The sequence below is a fragment of the Phyllobates terribilis genome, unplaced genomic scaffold (genome assembly GCF_046119375.1).
Source record: "Phyllobates terribilis strain yellow unplaced genomic scaffold, ASM4611937v1 Scaffold_1__5_contigs__length_1240528914, whole genome shotgun sequence".
Lineage (NCBI taxonomy): Eukaryota > Metazoa > Chordata > Amphibia > Anura > Dendrobatidae > Phyllobates > Phyllobates terribilis.
This window is the reverse complement of record NW_027362761.1, coordinates 1,069,112,181-1,069,132,914: the sequence shown is the minus strand read 5'-3', so window position 1 is coordinate 1,069,132,914 and position 20,734 is coordinate 1,069,112,181. Positions and strand designations below refer to the sequence as shown.

Genomic DNA, 20,734 nt, shown 5'->3' with positions numbered 1-20,734 from the left:
CACCCGTCTGGGCCTCATCACATCTTTTTATTACCACCGCTCATGCTGAAATCCCCAGGCCTCTCATGCCAGGCTGAGAATTCCAGCTCTGATGAGGCCCTGGAGAGTTCTGCACAAGGGGAGCAAAAGGTCATGATGTCACAACATGCGCCATGAATTTAGGCGCATGCACAGAACTGTCCCGGACCTCTCACACTAGGCCAGGGCTTCTGACTCTGATTGGGCCTGGAACAGTTCTGCACAAGCGAATGTGATAAGAAAATATGATGAGGATCGGATGAGTGACGGTGAGGAGCAGATGGGCCAGAGAGGTGAGCGGTGAGTATAAGAATTTTTTCTATTTTTAACATTGTGTGACCCTTTAAAGTTCAGAAAAATGGAGAACTATGGACGCCATTTTGCTAAATTTGCATCAGAGCAAATTAATAAATGAATAAAAAAAAATCTGCATTTTGGCGATTGCAGATTATTGTAAAATTCTAGTAGAATTCAAGTCCACCCAAATATATTCACTCATCTCTAATCATAATTATTAGGGCATTTTAAGGGTTTTCTGTGATAAGAGTCTTGCTATTTGCTTTTCAGATATGATCTTACATTATAAATACAACATTTAAGATCATGCAAATGTGTAGTATCTATAATTATTATTAATTTTAAGAGTTGTTAAACTAAATAGGAATATTTTTTTTAGAGTATTTTAAATAAATATTGCAGAAAAAAACAACTGTCATCTTTCCCAGTTATTTTAAATCCTTCCATTCCCCATATAATCTTAGGATTCTGCACTGTGCCACTCCTCTGTTATTCCTTTTTATTCCTTGTCAATGGGGCGCGTCCCTACACAGTTTGCCATTGTCTAAAACATACGAACAGTGAAATATTGTAGGTTGATAGTAACACCCAGTTCACAATTTATTTGTATAATTCCCAGGAGAGGAACAGAGGAATGGCACAATATAGAAAGAATATTACAATATTGGTATCTTAGGAGTACAAGTGTTAACTATAACAGACGTATAAGTAGAGGCATTAATGATTTATCATATTAAAATAAACACTGCTATTTTTTGCGCACAGCAAACAATCTCCGCAAAACATTAATTTCTGATATTGTTCTTGAAAAATGAAAGTTGCTCAGGGATTAGCTGCTATGGGCAACAGACAGGTTTTCTTCCAGACGGTCTTCAAAGGTCCGCCACATTGTTTTTTGTGTTGGATCACACTAAATACAGCCACTACCCTTATTTAGCACATTGCAATATCATGTCCAGAGCTGTAAGTGCTCCAGAATAAATCAATAGCGGATTGTGAGACAAATGAAAACCCTAAAACAATAGACAAAAAGGTGCTAAATTCAAAAATAGGTTGGGAGGATCTGATTTTTTATTAGACTTCCGTGTGAACCAAATACCAAGAATCTCTGTGTACATCCCAAGTGACCGATCACTTCCTATTTTGTTGCATGGAGACCAGCGTATCATAGAATGACAGAATAGGAAATATTGAAGATTAATGAGCTGCAGTCATTGTTAGTCCAGAGGCGTCCACCGAGTTCAGCTTTTCTCAGGCTCACCTAACTAAACAGTCTGTGAGATACCTTCCCCGCACTCATCCAGGCCACCAACTAACATCAGATTGTTAGAACTGGGACCATATTTGTGTAGTTGAAAGTGATAATTCTATATGTGTTACACGATATACAAGATATAAAGCAATATGATACAAGATGTATATTGTGAAAGGCGACGATAGACCGTAGAATATCCCGTTTTTACTTTTCTTCCTAAACGCTTCTGAAAAAGTGCTTTAACAAGTTCTGTATTTGGTGCTCATTGCATTTTTTTTGTTGCTATACCACCAATTTGCTGTTTATTGGAGGCCATGGACAGTAAAGAGGACCAGTCTCTTGACCAAAAAAAATTAAGTTAAATACAGTGCAATAATCTCATAACTCCCCTGATTCTGCTACTTTTTTTCTGTTTTGTGCTGCATCACTCCATTGCCCACATAATCACTTTTGCTGCCTTTGAAGCACAATATGTGAAATCTCTGCTCGTAGTTCAACTGATGTTCCTTTAGAGTCTTGTCTGGGGGCATGTGCTATCACTGTTCCCTCCCAGATGCTGCCAATCACAGCTTGGTAGCATCTGAGGGTGGTAGATTGCTAGATCAGCTGGCAAGATGTGATTGGCAGTGTCTGGAAGGGAGGAGTGAAAGCACACTTAATTTTGCTTCAGCAAAATGAATATTACAAATCCGTCAAAGCTCCTGCTCAATTCTGATGGCTCTTTCTGCTGCATCTCTCCCTCTCTCCCTTCTCTAAATCTTACAGTTATAAAGGGGAAAGAGTTATACATAGATCTTTAGTGGAGAGGAGAGAAAGTATCTCAGGGAGGGCACAGGATACAGACATGGAAGAAAGTACATGGGGATGAACATAAGGAAATAAGTAGAGTATTGGAGTTGTGCTGATAAATTAAAGCAAATGAAGTCAACACCACCCTGGATACACACACATTTCACATCCAGCCTATATTACTGTGAGAGACACTCCCACAAGAGAGAAGTCTGAAACTTAGATCTGGCTGCAAACCGCATATTAGAGTTCTGAAAATGAATGAAGGAATGTAGATTGCAGACTGAAACTGAATTTCTGAAACTGAATTAACTGAAGTTATAGGTAACCCCTAATAAATGTAACAATTATTTTCCATATAAAAGGTGTATACTGTATGGCTTTTGAACTGTCTTACATTGTAGTAGTACCTCTTGCCGCCCTGCAGATGTGTCCTTACCTTGTTCCTAATACTGTGAAGTCTGGTTGATTTCATTTGGCAGACAGTTCTCCATTTCCTCTTCCTGTAAGGGCATAGCAGAGCATTCTTCTCCACTTCCTGTACAGCCAACTACTATACATACTTAATTATTTACTCACCTGCATATTTGTGTTTTGTCACAAGTTCTAGTTTCAAGTTCCGGTGAATATTCGGAAATAGGCAAAGAAGCTCAAGGATGTTTGCTATTTATAGCTTGCCGGTAAGATTGCTGCCTGTTATATTATAGGTGAGTGTACAATTACAGTAAGATGACAATCCGTACAGCACAGGGGAAATTATAGGAAAATATCACTATAGCTGTTTTCAGTAAAGATGGGCAGATCAATTCTCAAATGATATATTGAGATTCGATTGGTAGTTCCCCCCATCGTTTTACATTGTCACGTGGGCTTGCATGGTAGTCAGTACCTGGGCCATCAGAGATCACAGGTTCCCTCTAGAGCACACTTTGTACGGCAGAGTCGTTTTCCATCTCCAGAGCCATTGGATAAGTCTTTCTCTTCTATAGAGTGTAAGCTCTTATGATCAAAGTGGTCCTCTCTCTCATCTCTAAAGTGTAAGCCCTTACAGTCTGCAAGGTTCTTTATCCTGTCCTCAATGTGCATTTTACGAGAACTTACAAGTTTTCCAGTATTGAAATCTGCGCAAATTTATACGTATGCAACTTTGAATTTCAAAAGATCCGCTCATCACTAGTTTTCAGACATAAATAAAATGGTAATAAGTAATGAATACTAAATTGACCCATGATATAGTCAACTGACAGCAAATTTTTGGCATAAAACACTTTGAAAAGTCACAAAAAATTTGTATTTTTTTCCTAAATCATCTTTATGTTCATGCAGGTCATAGAAAGTTGAATAAAATGATACCTCGGTATCTTCGATATGTGATACATTATTTCTTAATATCTAAATGAGCGGTTAAAAACTATGGGCCGGACGCAGACCTCATGTAGATCAGGAGAGCAGACTGTCAGTCATTACATGTCTCACACTGGTAATGCCCCCATTTGTTTAAAATAAGCCTTGGAGGAAGATTCTCTGGGAGATCTATGTCCAGCCCACAGATCTTAACATCTCATTTACATATTAAGAACAACATGGATTTCTCTGGAATAAGACATCGGATCACAGATATCAAGGTATCATTTTATTCAGCTTCCTATGACCTACATATAGATGGCTTAGGAGGGACGATCCTACAGACAATTTCTCTTCACTAGAACCAAGGGATCTAATCTAACCCCAGAAAAACAACCTCATGGTATCATCACTCCTCCACTAAACTTTACAGTTGGCAAATGAAGCAGGTAATGTTTTCCTAACATTTGCCAAACCCAAACTCATCCATCAGACTGATAGAGAAGTGTGATTCATGGCTCCACAGAACATGTTTTCATTGCTCCAGAGTCCAGTGGTGGCGTCTTTACACCACACCACCCAACGCTTAGCATTGTTCTTAGTTATGTAAGGCTTGCATGCAGCTACTTGGCCATGGAAACCCGTGCCATGAAGCTACCGGTAAGCAGTTTTTGTGCTGGTGTTAATACCAGAGGAGGTCTGGACTCTGCAGTTATGGAGTCAGCGGATTATTGGTACTTTGCCACTTCATGGCTGAGTTGCTGTGGTAATGAATCCTTCTAGTTTTCAATAATACCACTCTCATTTGAGGCTAGACTATATAGGAAGCAAGAAGTTTCACAAACTGGTTTGTTACACTAGTGATATAGTAGGCTCCTTAGAACGGCTCATTCTTTTGCAAATGTTTGACAAAGCAGACTGCATGGCGGGGGGCTGGATTTTATACACCTGTGGTAATAATGTGTAGATCATCTGAATAGAATACTAATGTTGCATGAACTGATATGATAAAAAAAACATGTAGTGCATGTATAATGACCATTTTTCATTTTTAAAATGTTCTCAAAATTAGTCCGTTTATTCTCATATTTTATTCCTGAATCAGTCTCTAACAAATGCCATGTGTTTATTTATTTTATTTATTTTACTCACTTATAAAGCACCATTAATGCCACAGTGCTTTAAAGACATCATTATCACTGTCCCCATTGGTGCTCACAGTCTGCATTCCCTATCAGTAGGTCTTTGGGGTGTGGGAGGAACCCGGAGAACCCAGAGGAAACCCACACAAACACGGGGAGAACATACAAACTCCTTGCAGATGTAGTAATTGGTTTGATTTGAACCCAGGACCCCAGCGCTGTAAAGCAACTGTGCTAACTACTGAGCACAGTTATGAACTGATTTTAACGTACAGTAAAACAATACAGCACACGTTATTACAAAACTTAACACTTTAATAATGCTAACAAGAATATTTTCCATTTTTCATGGTATATACAAATAAACATTTATAAATATAATATATTACATTTCTTTTATTACATTGCATTATAAATAAGTACAACATTGATATTTATTTGCTTTGACGTGTCGCTGAAATATAAACCCCACACATTTTGTCTCAGGGATAAAATCTTGTACAGACAAAGACACTTCAGGCAGGAATTATGGCATCAAGAATTTACTAAATGAATGAATTGCCAGTCTTGAAAAATTAACCCCTCATTTCTTTTTTGTTTTAATTTTTGGTGGTAACTGAAGAGCTTGCAATTCCTCTTTCCATCTCACATATCTCATATGATCACTATCGGCAATGTAAAGGCCATTTGTACTGATGCCAATCAGTAAAATGTGATTATCAGGAATCAGATAAGAGGCATGCTGTTCAGTAATCTCATTGCAAAGTGCTGTGAATAATATACAGTAGCTGACAATTTTATAGTTAATGCAAATCTGGAAGAAAGCTGCAAAATAACTTTTGATTTTCTTTATAAAGTTCCCCCCTCGTACATAAAGATTAAAGGGAAACTGTTATGATGAAAATGGTATGTGATCTGCAGGCAGAATGTTATATAGCAGGAGGAGCTGATCAGGTTAATATACATTTTTGTGGGAAAGTTTCAGAAGAACTTGCGTTTTATTCATTGAAATCCCTGGTGTTGGTGTAATGAGTCCACTGGGCGGCCCTACTCAGTGATTAACAGTCTTCCCTCTATGACAGTGCATGTAGAGATAGCTTTCAATCATTAGTAAGATCATCCACGGGATTCATATACATACAAATTCCAAGGATTTCAATTAATAAAATACAAGGTATGCTGAATCTTTTCCAACAAACCTATATAGTAATCTGCTTTATACTATGCTTTCTACAGATCGGACTGTATGACAACATGACAGGTTCCCTTTAAATATTGTATATTGTTTTCCAGTAATCCAGAACTAGTCATAAATTGAAATAACAATGTTTTTCAGGAATTTAATTAAGGCTGAATCAACTGACATTTAATAATAGTTATGCATTGAAAACTGGGGGCTATTTGGCGGGAGTTGTGAAATGTGTGTATTTTTAGAGTTATTACTTTTATGTTAAGTAAATGTTTGGGGATTTTTTGCACCTGATTATGTGTACTCTCTTTTATTACATCCCTATGAACGTCACTGAGCACTGAAATTGAGAAAATTAGATATTATAGGCATTTTTCTAGCCTGCGTATGACAGGCGCATTGTACCTGAACTCGTTAGTGAAGTCATTGTTCCTGATGGAGGGTTAAATTCAGCAGATTGTCTTGAATTAGGCCAAAATATTGGATTTGCGTCAAATTTATTCAATGTGAATTTAATGTGAATTATTATGCTCTGGGATCTTTCCAAGACCCTAAAGGATAGTAAAAGTATAAAAAATGTAAAGAAAATCGTTTCGTTACTGATACAAATAACGGTGACGGAATATAACAAGTCTACCAGGCTTGATCAGGGCTGCACAGCGGGACAGATAGGAGTAGAGTGAATATATTCTTTTATATAGTCAGCTGCCATATTGCTGGATTCACCCAAGGTTAACCACAAAAAAATTGGATTCCGGCCAATCTTAATTTTTGGTTAAATTTGAGGTGAATTCCATTTACCACAAACCATTTGTCTCATCTCTAGATTTAACATGTACATATATGCTGGGAAATGTCACCAGCCCATATAAATTTAGAGGTAATACCTATGCTAAAACATATATATGTGTAAATACATATTTTAGTCAGAGGCATAAAAGTAGCAGGTGATGAAGTAGCTGTCGCACCCTGGCCCTGATGCTATGGGAGCCCAAAGGCCTCAAACTCTCTCCCACATAAGAAGACACCAAGTCTTATAAATAAGTAAACAGAAAATGGTAGGTGGGAGCCCCTGTCACGTAAAGATTGTATAAGGTGTTGCTTTTAGATCCCTTAGAGTTTTAGAAATTGAGATGACTTACATGATTTAATACATACATGTAAACACACATCTTAAGGCGGACACGTCAACATGGCTGGTTTTATAAAACTTGAACACTTTTACCAACCCATAGACAATAATAAGGCCTGCCACATACATAGATGGTTGTTGGCTGAATGATGCTTTGGCTGATCATTGGGTCAACAGCCATCTCAGCCAACTTTACCATACACAGGAGCACTCGCTTGGTCGAGCGCTCCTGTGTTCCCTACAAGAAAGCCACTGACCAAATGTCAGCTTATATCAAGGAGAACAATGCAATTGAAATCGCACATGCGTGATCGATATTTCTCCTATAAGTCGGCCGGTGCCCCATACATATTAGACTGTCAACTGAACTCGTCAATATCACCGCATTCAGCCAAAATTAGTCTAATGTGTATGAAAGCCTCAAGGTTTTGATGATCTGGTAGCTGGAAGACTAGAATTTCTTAATTTTTACATACATTAAGTTTTGACATGCGATTCCAACTACTTCCCGGGCACATTCAATAAAGTTCACCATTAGATTATTGCTGATTCTCAATGATTAGTAATATAGTGGAATTCACTGTACCATTTCCTCTGCAGACCAGTGTGAATTCTATATTGCTTCACATATAAAAATAACACAGAGAAACATGTACCCAGTGTATGAAATATGACTCCTGTTCTTGGACCTTCAGAGGAAGTCCTATAAGGTAAGCCCATATTACAGTCCCTTTAGAGAAGCAGTTAATACAGCACTACGTCTTTATCTCTAGATGGGAAAATTCATTTATCCAAAGTCAGGTATTTAAAAAAGATAAAAAAATAAAAATAATGCATAATACAAAAAAATATATACATCACCACTATATGTGTGAGATAGCTTACTTAGTCCATAGTGTGGCCAACAGTCCAGGTTTTAAGTCTACTTTAGTCACTTCATTGATGGATTGAAGAAAAGTACAGTGATGGACCTTCCAGTTTTCAGGAAACCCCACTGACAGGCACTTGGTATCCAGACAGGAAATCTTTGCTCCCAAAAGTCCTTACCCTGTTTATTCAACAGCATGTTGAGTGTTGTTAATGTGTATAAGTCTATCTCAAACATGAAATGCAGAAACATATCCAGGAATCTTCCTCTTCAGTAGACCATGACAGTCTCTTGAAGTCATCTTCTCCAGCAGACTAGATCTCCAAAGTTTCTTCTCTATTAATGCATTGTGGCAAGTTAAAAAAAAAGTTCTGAGCTCCTAAACTTCTGTGGTCAACTGGATGACAGCTTGATGTGGAGCTTTTTCCACCACATAGAATATCTCTGATGAACTTTCCCTTTTGAGAAGCTGAGTTTTTTCATTGGTATCATTGGCAGTTTCAGTTTCATCTGAGTGGTAATCAGACTGGTAATCATTGGTTTGGTTGGAAGATCCTGATGTGACTGAATCTTTGCTTTTACTGGATTTTAAACAGCTGAAATTAGAGAAGAATCAACATTGGTAAAATAACTAGAATGAAGGGCAGCAGTATGATGATGATGATGATGATGATGATGAACAATGAGTCAATGGCCTATCAAAAGACATTTCCTGGAATAGATAAATGCAAGTCAACGTGTACATATTCTACTATTATGGCTTTGTTTGGGGGATTGTTGCACAAGTCAGTGGTTAATATATTGTAATCTTCCTACAATATAAGTAATACAGAAACTAAATGTTGGTTCCCTTTAGGTCTCTTCAGTCATCCAATTTTCTCTTACATGCTCTATCCGTGTTTTTCACACAATGAACACGTACCCATTAAGGCCTGTCTGGCTGCACACATATCCTTTTTTTTGCAAACCAATAATCCATAAAAAAAAAAAATGTGGACGAATCCTTTTTTGATCCTACTCATGGATTAAATTCACCCATGAAAGTCTATAGGTCAGTGAAATACTCGGAGAGCACGTTGACACATCCTAGTTGCACCCTACTGCTCTCTGGTTTTCACAGACTATTTCATAGAAGAAGCTTGAGAAAACTCTATCAGTTTTATAAAATACTGATGATAAAACCTGACACAATGACCAAACACTGATGAAACTCTGATCCAAAACACTGATGGAAATTGTTCAATTTTCCATGTATGCAAAAAAACACGGATATGTAAAGTCGGCCTTAATGACACATGTTGGTATTAGCATTTCAGAGACTTAAAGAAAAAAAACACGGATGTGTGAAGTTGCCCTTAAGAACACAAGTTGGTAATAGTATTTTAGCGACTTAAAGAAAGTATATATGATATTTTAATTTTCCAACTAAAGATAGAAATTTAGGAATTGTGAGATGGCCTACCTAAATAACAGAGCTTCTTGTGTATTATCCAGAGTTTTCAGTTCTTCTGATGCAAGAATCATCCCACTATCAGTTTGGTTGTCCTATGGTATGAACAAGAGTTTTAATAATTTGATATTAGTGATGAATAGTGGAAAGAGAGACAAAGACTTTTCTCCTACCTCTATAGGCACTTTCACTGAGACCTCTATAGGTATATCGTCAAATGTCTTGACACTAACAGGCCGGCTATTTCTCTTTTGGACCTGCCTGAAGACAATTAATAGAGAATTAAAGTTAGAGAAATTGAAGGCATTTTACATATCCCATTCAACTTTTCTTTTTTTAGTAAAAGGTCATTTTAAACCATATAGTTTTCCTTTCTACATAAGAAGCACTCAGGTAAAAAGTATTATCTTTGCCTCTATTTGTAAAGTACATCAAGTAGAGCAGGTAATTAATTTACTGGGTACTTTATTACAAATTATCAGGTCAATTCCTGGCTGCCGTTATATGACGTGACCAACACTGACTATCTGAATAGTATAGGGTCTTCTTCATGAACTTGGAGCCAGTCTCTCTATGCATGTCTAAACTGTAAGAAATTGCCTCTTCAGAGAGAAAGAAAACTTGAACTCTAGTGCCAGCTGCTAGCAGTAGCAATCCTAAAAGTCAATATCAGCCCTTTAATGAGCCTTGCCACATAACTTAGGATAAAAGCCAAACCAGATACTTTATTTGCAGACACAAGTTTTGGGTTGTTTGCATTTCATCAGTGCAAAGCAAGAGGTCTGATTTGACTGTATGAGAGGCTTTTGACTTGTGTCTAAGGGGTAATGTCTCTCCACAGGATTGCTACTTCCAGTAGGTTGCACTAGAGTTCAAGTCCTCTTCTTCTACTACTCGTATTTCCTCCCTCCACTAACCTACCTGTGCCCGATATTGCCATTTCCGTTTGTGGCTCAACCATTACTCCCCAGCAACAAGCCCGCTGTCTTGGGGTCATTTTTGATTCAGATCTTTCCTTCACTCCTCACATCAAATCACTCGCTCGTTCATGTCATCTACACCTCAAAAACATCTCAAGAATCAGGACATTTCTCACCTTTGACTCAGCAAAAACTCTTACTGTAGCTCTTATTCATTCTCGTCTCGACTATTGCAACTCTTTACTAATCGGTCTCCCTCTTACTAAACTCTCCCCTCTCCAATCCGTCCTTAACGCAGCAGCAAGGATCATATTCCTCGCCAACCGCCACACCGATGCTTCTTCCCTGTGCCAGTCATTGCATTGGTTACCCATCCAATACAGAGTTCAATTTAAACTTATCACGCTTACCCACAAAGTGCTTCATGTTTCAGTACCCCCCTACAGCTCCTCCCTTGTCTCAGTCTACCACCCTACACGTGCCCTCCGTTCTGCCAATGACTTAAAACTAAAATCCTCCATAATCCGAACTTCCCACTCCCGTCTCCAAGATTTCTCGCGTGCTGCGCCAATTCTTTGGAATGCATTACCCAGGACAGTTCGATTAATTCCCAATACCCACAATTTCAAGCGGACCCTAAAAACCCATTTCTTTAGACTGGCGCATCGCCTCCACACACTATCTGTCCGTCCCAGTTTTCCCCCATATTAAAATCTTCTTCAATTTCAGGTTCATACCATCCATGTACTTAATAGCCTCGGTCAGGACTGTACACATACTGGCTGGCGACCAGTCCATGTATTATTTATCCTATTTAGTATATCAAGGCTGCATTATACAATATATGTATACTTTACCTTTTGTGTCTCCCTCATTTCCTCATAGACTGTAAGCTTGCGAGCAGGGCCCTCACTCCTTTTGATTTGAGAAATGCTTATTCTGTACTGTTTGTATAAGTCCCCCCTAAAATTGTAAAGTGCTGCAGAATATGTTGGCGCTATAAAAATAAAAAATATTATTATTATTATTATTCTTCTAAGAGTCCTTTTTGGGAAACGTTAACCTTATACTCCAGCCAGAGGCTTTCATAGAGCCAAATTAGATCTCTTGCTTTGCACTGAAGAAGGGCAAAATCCCAAAATAAGTGTTTGCAAATACAGTATCTGATTTGGTTTTACCCTAAGTCATGTGGCAAGGCTCATTAAAGGGTTGATATTAACTTTTAGAATTGCCACTTCCAGTAGGTGTACCTAAAATTTAACTTATTTTCCTCTCTGAAGAGGCAATTTGCATATTTAATTTCCCAGAGGAGCATTGCATCTCCTATAAGTCTCCTCACACAAGGAAAGATGTTACCCCTTAAACCCTATAGGAATGCACTAAGAGATTGGTGTCCAGTTCACGTAGAAGATGCTGTAGGATTTGTCAGAAAAGCACCCACTCAAAAAATTACCTGCACTACCTTTTACTTAAGTACTATATAAAAGGAGGCAAAGAGGAAAAAAACTGGAGTGCTTCTTCAATTTCAATCATATGTAAAAAATATATACAATCTATTTGGCAATCCAATAAACCATGCTTAGGTAATCTTTGCATGACAGTTAGCTTTCATGACAAATACCTATTGAAATGCATTGTGTAGTAATACTGTGGTGGTAGAGGATGACGCTTATAAATAGGTCAGTACCGTATTCCAGCAGCGTTATCATAATGGAATTTTGCATCACATATTTCCTCTTCTTCCACACAGGAAACAGGTGAGGTCGGCATAGAAAGTCCAGAATCTTCTTCAACATTCAGAGTCACAGTAACTGGAATGTAATCTTTTCCATCCTTGAAAATGGGGGAAATAAACTTTATTAATGCTCTATTTTCATGAAATCCTCAGATTTATACTATTTTATCTTACTATTACTAACCAATTGGACATTAGCTTGTAAGACATTTCCAAGATGTTCGACCAGCTCAGAAAATGTGGGTCTATGCAAAGGATCTCCTTGCCAGCAGTCAATCATTGTCTGGTATCTAATATGACAAAGCCATGTCAGTAAATAGTGACACACGATGATTAAAACAATTTTTTGCCATATGAATCATACTTTCCAGCCGCTATCCTGGTGACTTACATTTCCACTGTTGCGTAATCCGGAGCTCTCATCCTTGTCCCATCTTTCAATCGCCTGCAAAAGTCTTCATCAATCTGGACCCCAGGATATGGAGATCCTCCTGTAATTAAAAAGTCCAGTTTGCTATTATTATTGTTCATTTGTTTCCTAAAGGCAAAATTAAGCATATTTAATAAAAATTAAAATTTCCAAACAATTTACTTCTGCAGAATGTCTGTAAGTCCTTTATCTAGAGCTTTAGAGACATGTTACAAATCTATCAGAACTGGTCTTAACAGCTCTCTATGCTTCTCCTTTGCTTATCTCAGTGTGAGAGATAGCAGGAGGGAGAAGGTTGTATATAGTTATTCAGAGGGCAGGGCGAAAGTATCTTGGAAGTGTAAGAAAATATTTTACTAGACAAAGAAGAAAGCATACGGAGAGGAAAGTACACTATCGGAGCTGTGTGTATACATGATAGTAAGTGAAGACAGCACCACCCTGGATAATAACAGACCTCATATCCAGCCTATATTACATGGAGAGACACTCCCACAATAGATCTGAACTTGTATCAGGCTTCAAACTGCATATAAGAGGTACAAAAAGCAGAATGTGGTGTCTGAGTTATACAATATATTGTTTCACCAGCCAAGCCTGGTAGTTTAGGCAGCATACAGCTAACTAAATCTTACATACAAATCAGATCACTCACATGCCAAAATGTTGTATAGTGTAACCGAATATGCTAGCACACAGAGGAAAAACCATACGTGATCAATCACACACCATAGTGTTGGTCACAATCACTCCCTTGTGTCTCCTGTATGTCCAGTTTATGACATGACTAAACCACAAGTAGTGAATGTCCGTACTTCCAGATATAGTGTCACATTTTAAAGATCTATCCTGTGGAATGCTACCGTTTAGATGCATGGACTCAGTGTCCCTGGAAATTATTAAAAGTTTTGGAAACTGATTCATATGATAAAGGAAATGTCCAAAACTGACTCACCTAATGAGAATATTTCCCAGAGCAGGACCCCAAAGGACCAAACATCACTTTGTGTTGTATATACTCTATCAAAGATAGTCTCTGGTGCCATCCACTTAAGAGGAAGCCGAGCCTTGGGGACGAAAAGTGATGAATAATAATAATTAAAATTGAAACCTAAAAATTAATAAAACAAAATGAACTGCTGAGTCTTGGACTCTATTTTACTTACATCTCCTTTCCGGACATAATCAGGATCTTTATACACGTCACGTGCCAAACCAAAGTCACAGATCTTAACCACATTGTTGTCACCCAGAAGTATATTACGAGCTGCCAGGTCTCGGTGAATACACTTCAAATAAAAGAACATGGGATTTAATGGTCTGCCATCATGACCTGTCCATTTCTATCATACAGGCTGAATGTCTTTCAGTAACATGTAAATCAAGCATACCCTCCGTGAAGCCATGTATTCCATGCCTCGTGCCACTTGGAAGCTGTATGAGATGAGTTCTTCCATGCAAAGCTGATTCTTGCACATTCCTTCAACTGCACATTGTAAGATTTAATCATGTTAGTTATGTGATAGCCTTTATCTTGCTACAGATTCAACAATGAAGCATAATGATCTGATCACAAAAACTATTAAAGAAGCACTCCCACTAACATTTTTATTGTTTAAATGTGTGTGTATGTGCATGTAATGTAGTGGGAGTCTGTTAATATACTCACCTACCACCGCTCTCTCCGGGATCCAGCTCATGCTCTTCTGCTCTTCTCAGTGACGTCACCGCTCTGCAGACTCTCTTGGTCACACTGCGCTCTGTGTGACCCAGAAGTGACTTTTATAATGTAAGCCTATGGAGCATCAGAATGAGGCACACAACGAGGCTCCATAGGCTTTCATTATAACAGCGACTTCTGGCTCATACAGAGAGTATAGAGTGAGCCGGCAGATCTCATTTGTAGTGACGTAACCGAAGAAGAGCAAAAGAACGGCACTGGACACCAGAGAGAGCAGTGGTAGGTGACTATATTAACACACTCACACTACATTACATGCATGTACACACCCATATAAACAATACAAATGTTAGTGGGAGTGCTTCTTTAATGATTATTATTACAGTTATGGAGCTAGAGCAATTTCTTGAGACAGATGAAGAGATATTTTGCTGGCTGTTGTAAATGGTTTAGAACTTGTTCTTTACCCATTAATTGTTATGATCTTTTGGGCTAGGGTCATTTTAATTGGCAGATGTTCTGCCAAAACAACTTTCTTTATCGGTGATTGTTCTTAAAAAACAAAGCTCAACAAGTGCAATATTTTTCACTGTGCTAACTGTAACATTGTTACTATGATAGTTCACCCTTATTCAGTTTGCTTCATTCTCGGCAGTACATTGTCTATTTACACGAGATGTGCAACAAACAAGCAATATTCTTATGCCCACATTAAAGATGTGATCTTCCAACAATTGATCATTTGCTTGGTGGTCTGCTGATCGCTGGGCATGTTAGCTTGATCAAGATCGAATGTTCCTCTGACCGTCCATTCTGTCGACCATCCATCCATGTAAAAGGCCAGCTTTAGGCAACTTTTTATCGATATACTAGAGATGAGTGGATTGATCCATTAAGGATAACATTGAAGTTGAATTTCCTGAAAGTTGCAGGTCCTCACAAATTCGAACACTTTGCAATTTGATTTGCAGGGATCACAAAAAGAAATGTTGCTATCTTGGTGAATCATAAACGACTGGTAAATGGTAAAAAAAAAAAACATACATCGTGATGTCATAACGTGTGCCGTGACCTAACAAGGTAAAATGACCCCCAAGGCCTGGTCCCAATAGTGAAGAACAGGCAGACAAGGCGGTGATGGCTGAAAGAAGAGTCCCTGGGGACCGGATGGCAAGCAGTGGGGTAGCCAGGGAGGAGAGTAATGAGTATAACTTTTTTTTTTCACATTTTATGTTTATTATGCTCTGGGGTATCTCCAGACCCAGAACATAATAATTTCTCCAGACCCAGAGACTAATAAGGAACATTCAATTTGCGGCGAATAATTTTGCTGTGAATTCAGTTTCCAGGGAAAATCTGCACAAACTGGTGAATTCGACATTCAAGCAATCAGTTCATCACTACTATCTACCTCAACATAACACATTAAAGTCTTACTTTCTTCTTCTTCAACATCACTAAGAGACTTCTCTTCAGCAAATCCCGAACTTGCTGAACTCTGACTGCTTGCAATGCTGTCTAATCGTTTCTTCAAATCCCTAGGAGTTTCAACATAATGATGCTTGGCTTGCCTGTACCGAACTGATTTGGTCTGCAAGGAAATGATCATACATTATTCTAAGTTTCAGGAGTCACAGCCATATACAGTTGTGCTCAAAAGTTTACATACCCCGGCAGAATTTTTGCTTTCTTGGCCTTGTTTCAGAGAATATGAATGATACCAAAAAAAACCTTTTCTCTACTCATGGCTATTGGTTGGGTGAAGCCATTTATTGTCAAACTACTGTGTTTTCCCTTTTTAAATCTTAATGAAAACCAAAAACATCCAAATGACCCTGATCAAAAGTTCACATTCCCCAGTTCTTAATACCATGTATTGCCCCCTCTAACATCAATGACAGCTTGAAGTCTTTTGTGGTAGTTGTGGATGAGGTTCTTTATTTTCTCAGATGGTAAAGCTGCCCATTCTTCTTGGCAAAAAGCCTCCAGTTCATGTAAATTCCTGGGCTGTCTAGCATGAACTGTGTACTTGAGATCTCACCAGAGAGGCTCAATGATATTGAGGTCAGGAGACTGAGACGGCCACTCCAGAACCTTTACTTTGTTCTGCTGTAGACAATGACAGTTGACTTGGCCTTGTTTTGGATCATTGTCATGTAGGAACGTCCAAGTACGTCCCATGCGGAGCTTCCGGGCTGATGAGTGCAAATTTGCCTCCAGTATTTGCTGATAACGTGCTGCATTCATCTTTCCTTCAACTTTTACCAAGTTTCCAGTGCCTTTCTCATCTCCAAAACATCAGCGATGCACCTCCATGATTTACTGTAGGAATGGTGTTCCTTTCAACATAGGCCTTGTTGACCTCTCTCCAAATGTAATGTTTATGGTTGTGGCCAAAAAGTTCAATTTTGGTCTCATTACTCCAAATGACCTTGTTCCAGAAGTTTTGAGGCTTGTCTCTTTGCCGTATTGTAGGCGAGATGCTTTGTGGCATTTGCGCAGTAATGGCTTTCTTCTGGCGACTCGACCATGCAGCCCATTTTTCTTCAAGTGCCTCCTTATTGTGTATCTTGAAACAGCCACACCGCCAGTTTTCAGAGAGTCCTGAATTTCAGCTGATGTTATTTGTGGGTTTTTCTTTGCATCCCAAACAATTTTCCTGGCAGTTGTGGCCGAAATTTTTGTTGGTCTACCTGACCGTGGTTTGGTTTTTACAGAGCCCCTGATTTTCCATTTGTTGATCATAGTTTGAATGCTGCTGACTGCCATTATCAATTCCTTGGATATTTTTTTGTATCCCTTTCCTGTGTTATACAGTTCAACTACCTTTTCCTGTAGATCCATTGACAATTCTTTTGCTTTCCCCATGACTCACAATCCAGAAACATCAGTGGCTGGATGAAAGATGCAAGAGTCTGTCTGGATCCCTGAAACTCACTCAGCTTTTATGCACAAACACTGATTACAAGCAAACAGGTCACAGGTGAGGATGTTACCTTTAGTAGCTATTCAAATCCATTTGTGTCAAATTCTGTGCATGTTATTAGGCCAAAATCACCAGGGTATGTGAACTTTTGATCAGGGTCATTTGGATGTTTTTGGTTGTAAAAGAGAAAACACAGTAGTTTGACAATAAATGGCTTCACCCAAGCAATAACCATGAGTGGAGAAAACGTTTTTTGTTATCATATTCTTTGAAACAACGCCAAGAAAGGAAAAATTCTGCCGGGGTATGTAAATTTTTGAGCACAACTGTATATAGAGCTTAACAATACAGACTGCTCTGAATCTGTTCCTGTTTGTGGTCAGCTAAGCATATTACCACACTTTCATAAATGCAAGCTAATATACAATAGACTATTTGCATTTTCTGTATGTTTTATAGAAATCCATTTACCAAATTGTCATATTTTGTACAATACTGGAAAACTGACCATAAGACTTTCTTACATACAATATGTGCAAGACGTGTCCTAGCATTGGATCTGCTGTGGTTTTTAACGTCACCATGCTATTTTTGTACAGTTTACAGGAAGGGAGGGTGTGGATGTGAACATTACAATGGAAAAGTGTATGAGGGATGCAAGATTTCAAGGAAGAGCGCAGCCTGAGGAGGTCTTAGTGCAACCCAAGCAACACCAGGCATGGAAAACAACATTACTCCAAGCATGCAGAGAAAATATCTACAAAGGTGCTTCCTTTTTTTCCATGACCTTGGAGGTACAGTCTTCCCCTTAGGTTCATTTGATCAAGGTTTATAAATTATATAATGTCATAAAATAACAAACGCTGACAAGTTAGAAATATATTACTGGATAATATTTAGCTAAACCAAAGAATGAAGGGCTTGGTCACTAGGACATGGTGGGTAGGACTGTGATGTAATAAGACATCCACAGAATGTACAGTGCCGAAAATACCCTGGTGTTAAAGTGAAAAAGTTTCATCATAGATGCCATGAAGTCACTGAGGAGGCAAAAAAGGTATAATATGTCCGTCAGGATGCTAGAAAGAAAGAAATACTGGCTTGCTGACTGTAATCTGTAACCTTGTCTATATACCTTACATGTTGGGTAAATCATTTCCTTTCTTACGTATCAGAAGAGACAGCAGAGACAGGAAGGCTGCACAGAGGCACTTAGATTATAATAAGGCAGGACAATGTGATTAAGGCTCTCAAGAATGTAAACAGGACTTGTAATTAGAAGATCTGATCAGACCATGGTGCAATGGTGGGTACACATACCTTGTACAGAACAAAGTCATTTCTTCTACTTCTTAAATATGTTGATAGATTTCCAAATCGACAGAATTCAACAATCACCATTAAGGGTCCTAAAACAAAGACAATGAAGATTATATCGAGATCAAATTCACAACATTAATTTTTAATTCTCCATGTAAGTTTCTGATTTATGGCTGTGAAGATAACTATAAAAAGATGAAGCTGAAGACAGAATATTACAAAGCAAATAGAAATAAACATTTTCGTAGACTAAAAGTAGAATTCCAAAAATGTGGTGACTGAAACCTGAACGCTAAGATATTTTAGTCAGAAGAATACCTAAGTCCAGAAGTCCTAAAGCCCATTGCTTAGCGTGAGAAAGATGGTTACTCACCTCCTGGCTTGGTGCAGGCTCCAAGCAAGTTCACTACGTTCAAGTGGTGACCAATATGACTAAGGATTTTTAGCTCTGACATCAATGCCCTGTATTCACTGTCAGTTGCCCCCTCTGTGGAAAAAAAATCAAAATAATATTCAATAAAACAAAGTTGTCTATTATTTTGAGTGATCTACAATATTTTATTCTCTTACCTTTTAACATTTTCACTGCCACTTTTTTGCAAGTGGAGGTTGTATCAATTCCAAAAGCATCGGCTTCTACAACTTGTCCAAAAGCTCCTCGCCCAAGAGGTTTCCCTGTGCAATGGAAGACAAACACATATGTGTATTATTTTGATCATCCGTCCATCACAATCAAGAGATGAAAGCTTAGTCTATTATCCGTTAGCTGTTGAATTGATGGAGCATGTTATGAACACAGGAGGTACCTAATTTAAGCCGTTCTCTTGGGAACTCCCATTTCATTGCGTCATAGAGGAGTCTTTCACATTGCTCATCAAGGGGAACCTCACTAGGATCCATAATGATTGACAAGTAGCCAGCCTTGAGTTCCCCTTCATTAGGCTGGAAAAAAAAAGATGACGCTCATGACACTGTTATAACAAAAAAACACTCAAATCTTCTCCAATATAAGAACGGAGGGCCAGCAGTCCCCTAGGGTTCAGATCTCTAGCCCTAAAGCTGTTCACACGGATCATAATTAATTTTCTGCAAAGAATGCCCTGGAATGTTTTCCTTTACGAGCAATTGCAATTAAAATCAAATTAATACATACTTAGTAAACCATGCAAGAGTTTTATGGCATTGAAAGGGAAAATGTGTCTGTTGACATTAGTACAATGGGAAGAGAATGAAACAAAAGGCCCCCCGTCAGTTTTCATTTGTCATGCCAGGCAAATACAAATGGGACAGTAGAGAAACTTGATTCATTACCCTCTTTACGGTCCGAAGGATGATTACGAGAAGCAACCAAAAGAACAGGGCGATCACACCGGTGCCAACCAGAATAATGAGTTCCAGATTTGTTTTCTCTTCTGAGTCTGGAGGGAAACAATTGAACATTTGACAGTTCATGTCAGCTCACAGTTTTAGGATAGCTGTAAAGTCATCAAGCACAGTCCATTAATCTCCAGCAAGTAGGATTACTGAGAGAAATTAGGCCTACTGCTTTGTTGCTTCAATAGAGCAGTTATTCTGTAGGTGAAAAAAGTCTACTGCTGTGTTAAGCCTTACTAAAAAAAGGGTTAATGGGGCCCCAGGGAAGAGAAAAAGTCCCAAGTTCATGGTACAACATCCAAAACTCTCTACATTGAAGCTTTATATACTTCCTATTGTTTGCAGTCATTATCCAGTAATTAAGAGAGGAAAAACCACAAGTGCATTTTTTGTTGTGGAAATATTATGGAGCTTAAAATCTGATACTTGGATACACATTGCATTTTCGGCAGTTTTTTTGGGTGAATACTTCTTAATTAATGACTTATTTATTTGCGACAAATTCATCAAACAATTTGAACCTCTTTTCAAGCTGTCGTTGCTGGTTTAGGTAGTTTTCTGATTTTTACGTCAATGTGTGCTTTCCAAATGTTGACAGATTCATGAAATGCAACTTTTTTAAAATGTTGCAAAATTTGGTGCAACTCTATCCAACTCCCCCACACCCACAGAGTGTTTTTATGTACGCATTTTTATGTAGCATTTTGGGGAACATACAGATATTTCCTGCTGAGAAGTCAAAAAACAGTTAAAGATAATTTTGGGCTTTGTGCATAATTCATGAATCACAGGCGCCATTTTGAAAAATTTGGTACAAAAACATCAGCAAAATGACAATTGACATAGAATAAAATGCAAATGATG

At 38.3% G+C, this 20,734-nt stretch overlaps 1 protein-coding gene across 2 annotated transcripts in view; it reads right to left on the bottom strand.

Annotated features, from left to right (window-relative positions):
* Positions 1-5,196: 5,196 nt before the first annotated feature.
* KDR (kinase insert domain receptor) overlaps positions 5,197-20,734 on the bottom strand; it is a 31,595-nt gene continuing 16,057 nt past the window's right edge. The window contains exons 16-30 of one of the 2 annotated variants that reach the window (XM_073645481.1): positions 19,808-19,914; positions 19,303-19,438; positions 19,067-19,171; positions 18,870-18,983; positions 18,497-18,585; positions 15,688-15,841; positions 13,961-14,055; positions 13,736-13,858; positions 13,525-13,636; positions 12,531-12,630; positions 12,324-12,429; positions 12,092-12,237; positions 9,658-9,745; positions 9,497-9,579; positions 5,197-8,630 (exon numbers count right to left, since the gene is read on the bottom strand). In XM_073645481.1, the coding sequence (XP_073501582.1) occupies positions 8,414-8,630; positions 9,497-9,579; positions 9,658-9,745; positions 12,092-12,237; positions 12,324-12,429; positions 12,531-12,630; positions 13,525-13,636; positions 13,736-13,858; positions 13,961-14,055; positions 15,688-15,841; positions 18,497-18,585; positions 18,870-18,983; positions 19,067-19,171; positions 19,303-19,438; positions 19,808-19,914 (1,775 nt within the window). In that variant the 3' untranslated portion in view covers positions 5,197-8,413. Of the gene's footprint in view, positions 8,631-9,496; positions 9,580-9,657; positions 9,746-11,258; positions 11,402-12,091; positions 12,238-12,323; positions 12,430-12,530; positions 12,631-13,524; positions 13,637-13,735; positions 13,859-13,960; positions 14,056-15,687; positions 15,842-18,496; positions 18,586-18,869; positions 18,984-19,066; positions 19,172-19,302; positions 19,439-19,807; positions 19,915-20,734 lie in introns of those variants that run through there. The other variant, XM_073645483.1, reaches the window with a different exon arrangement.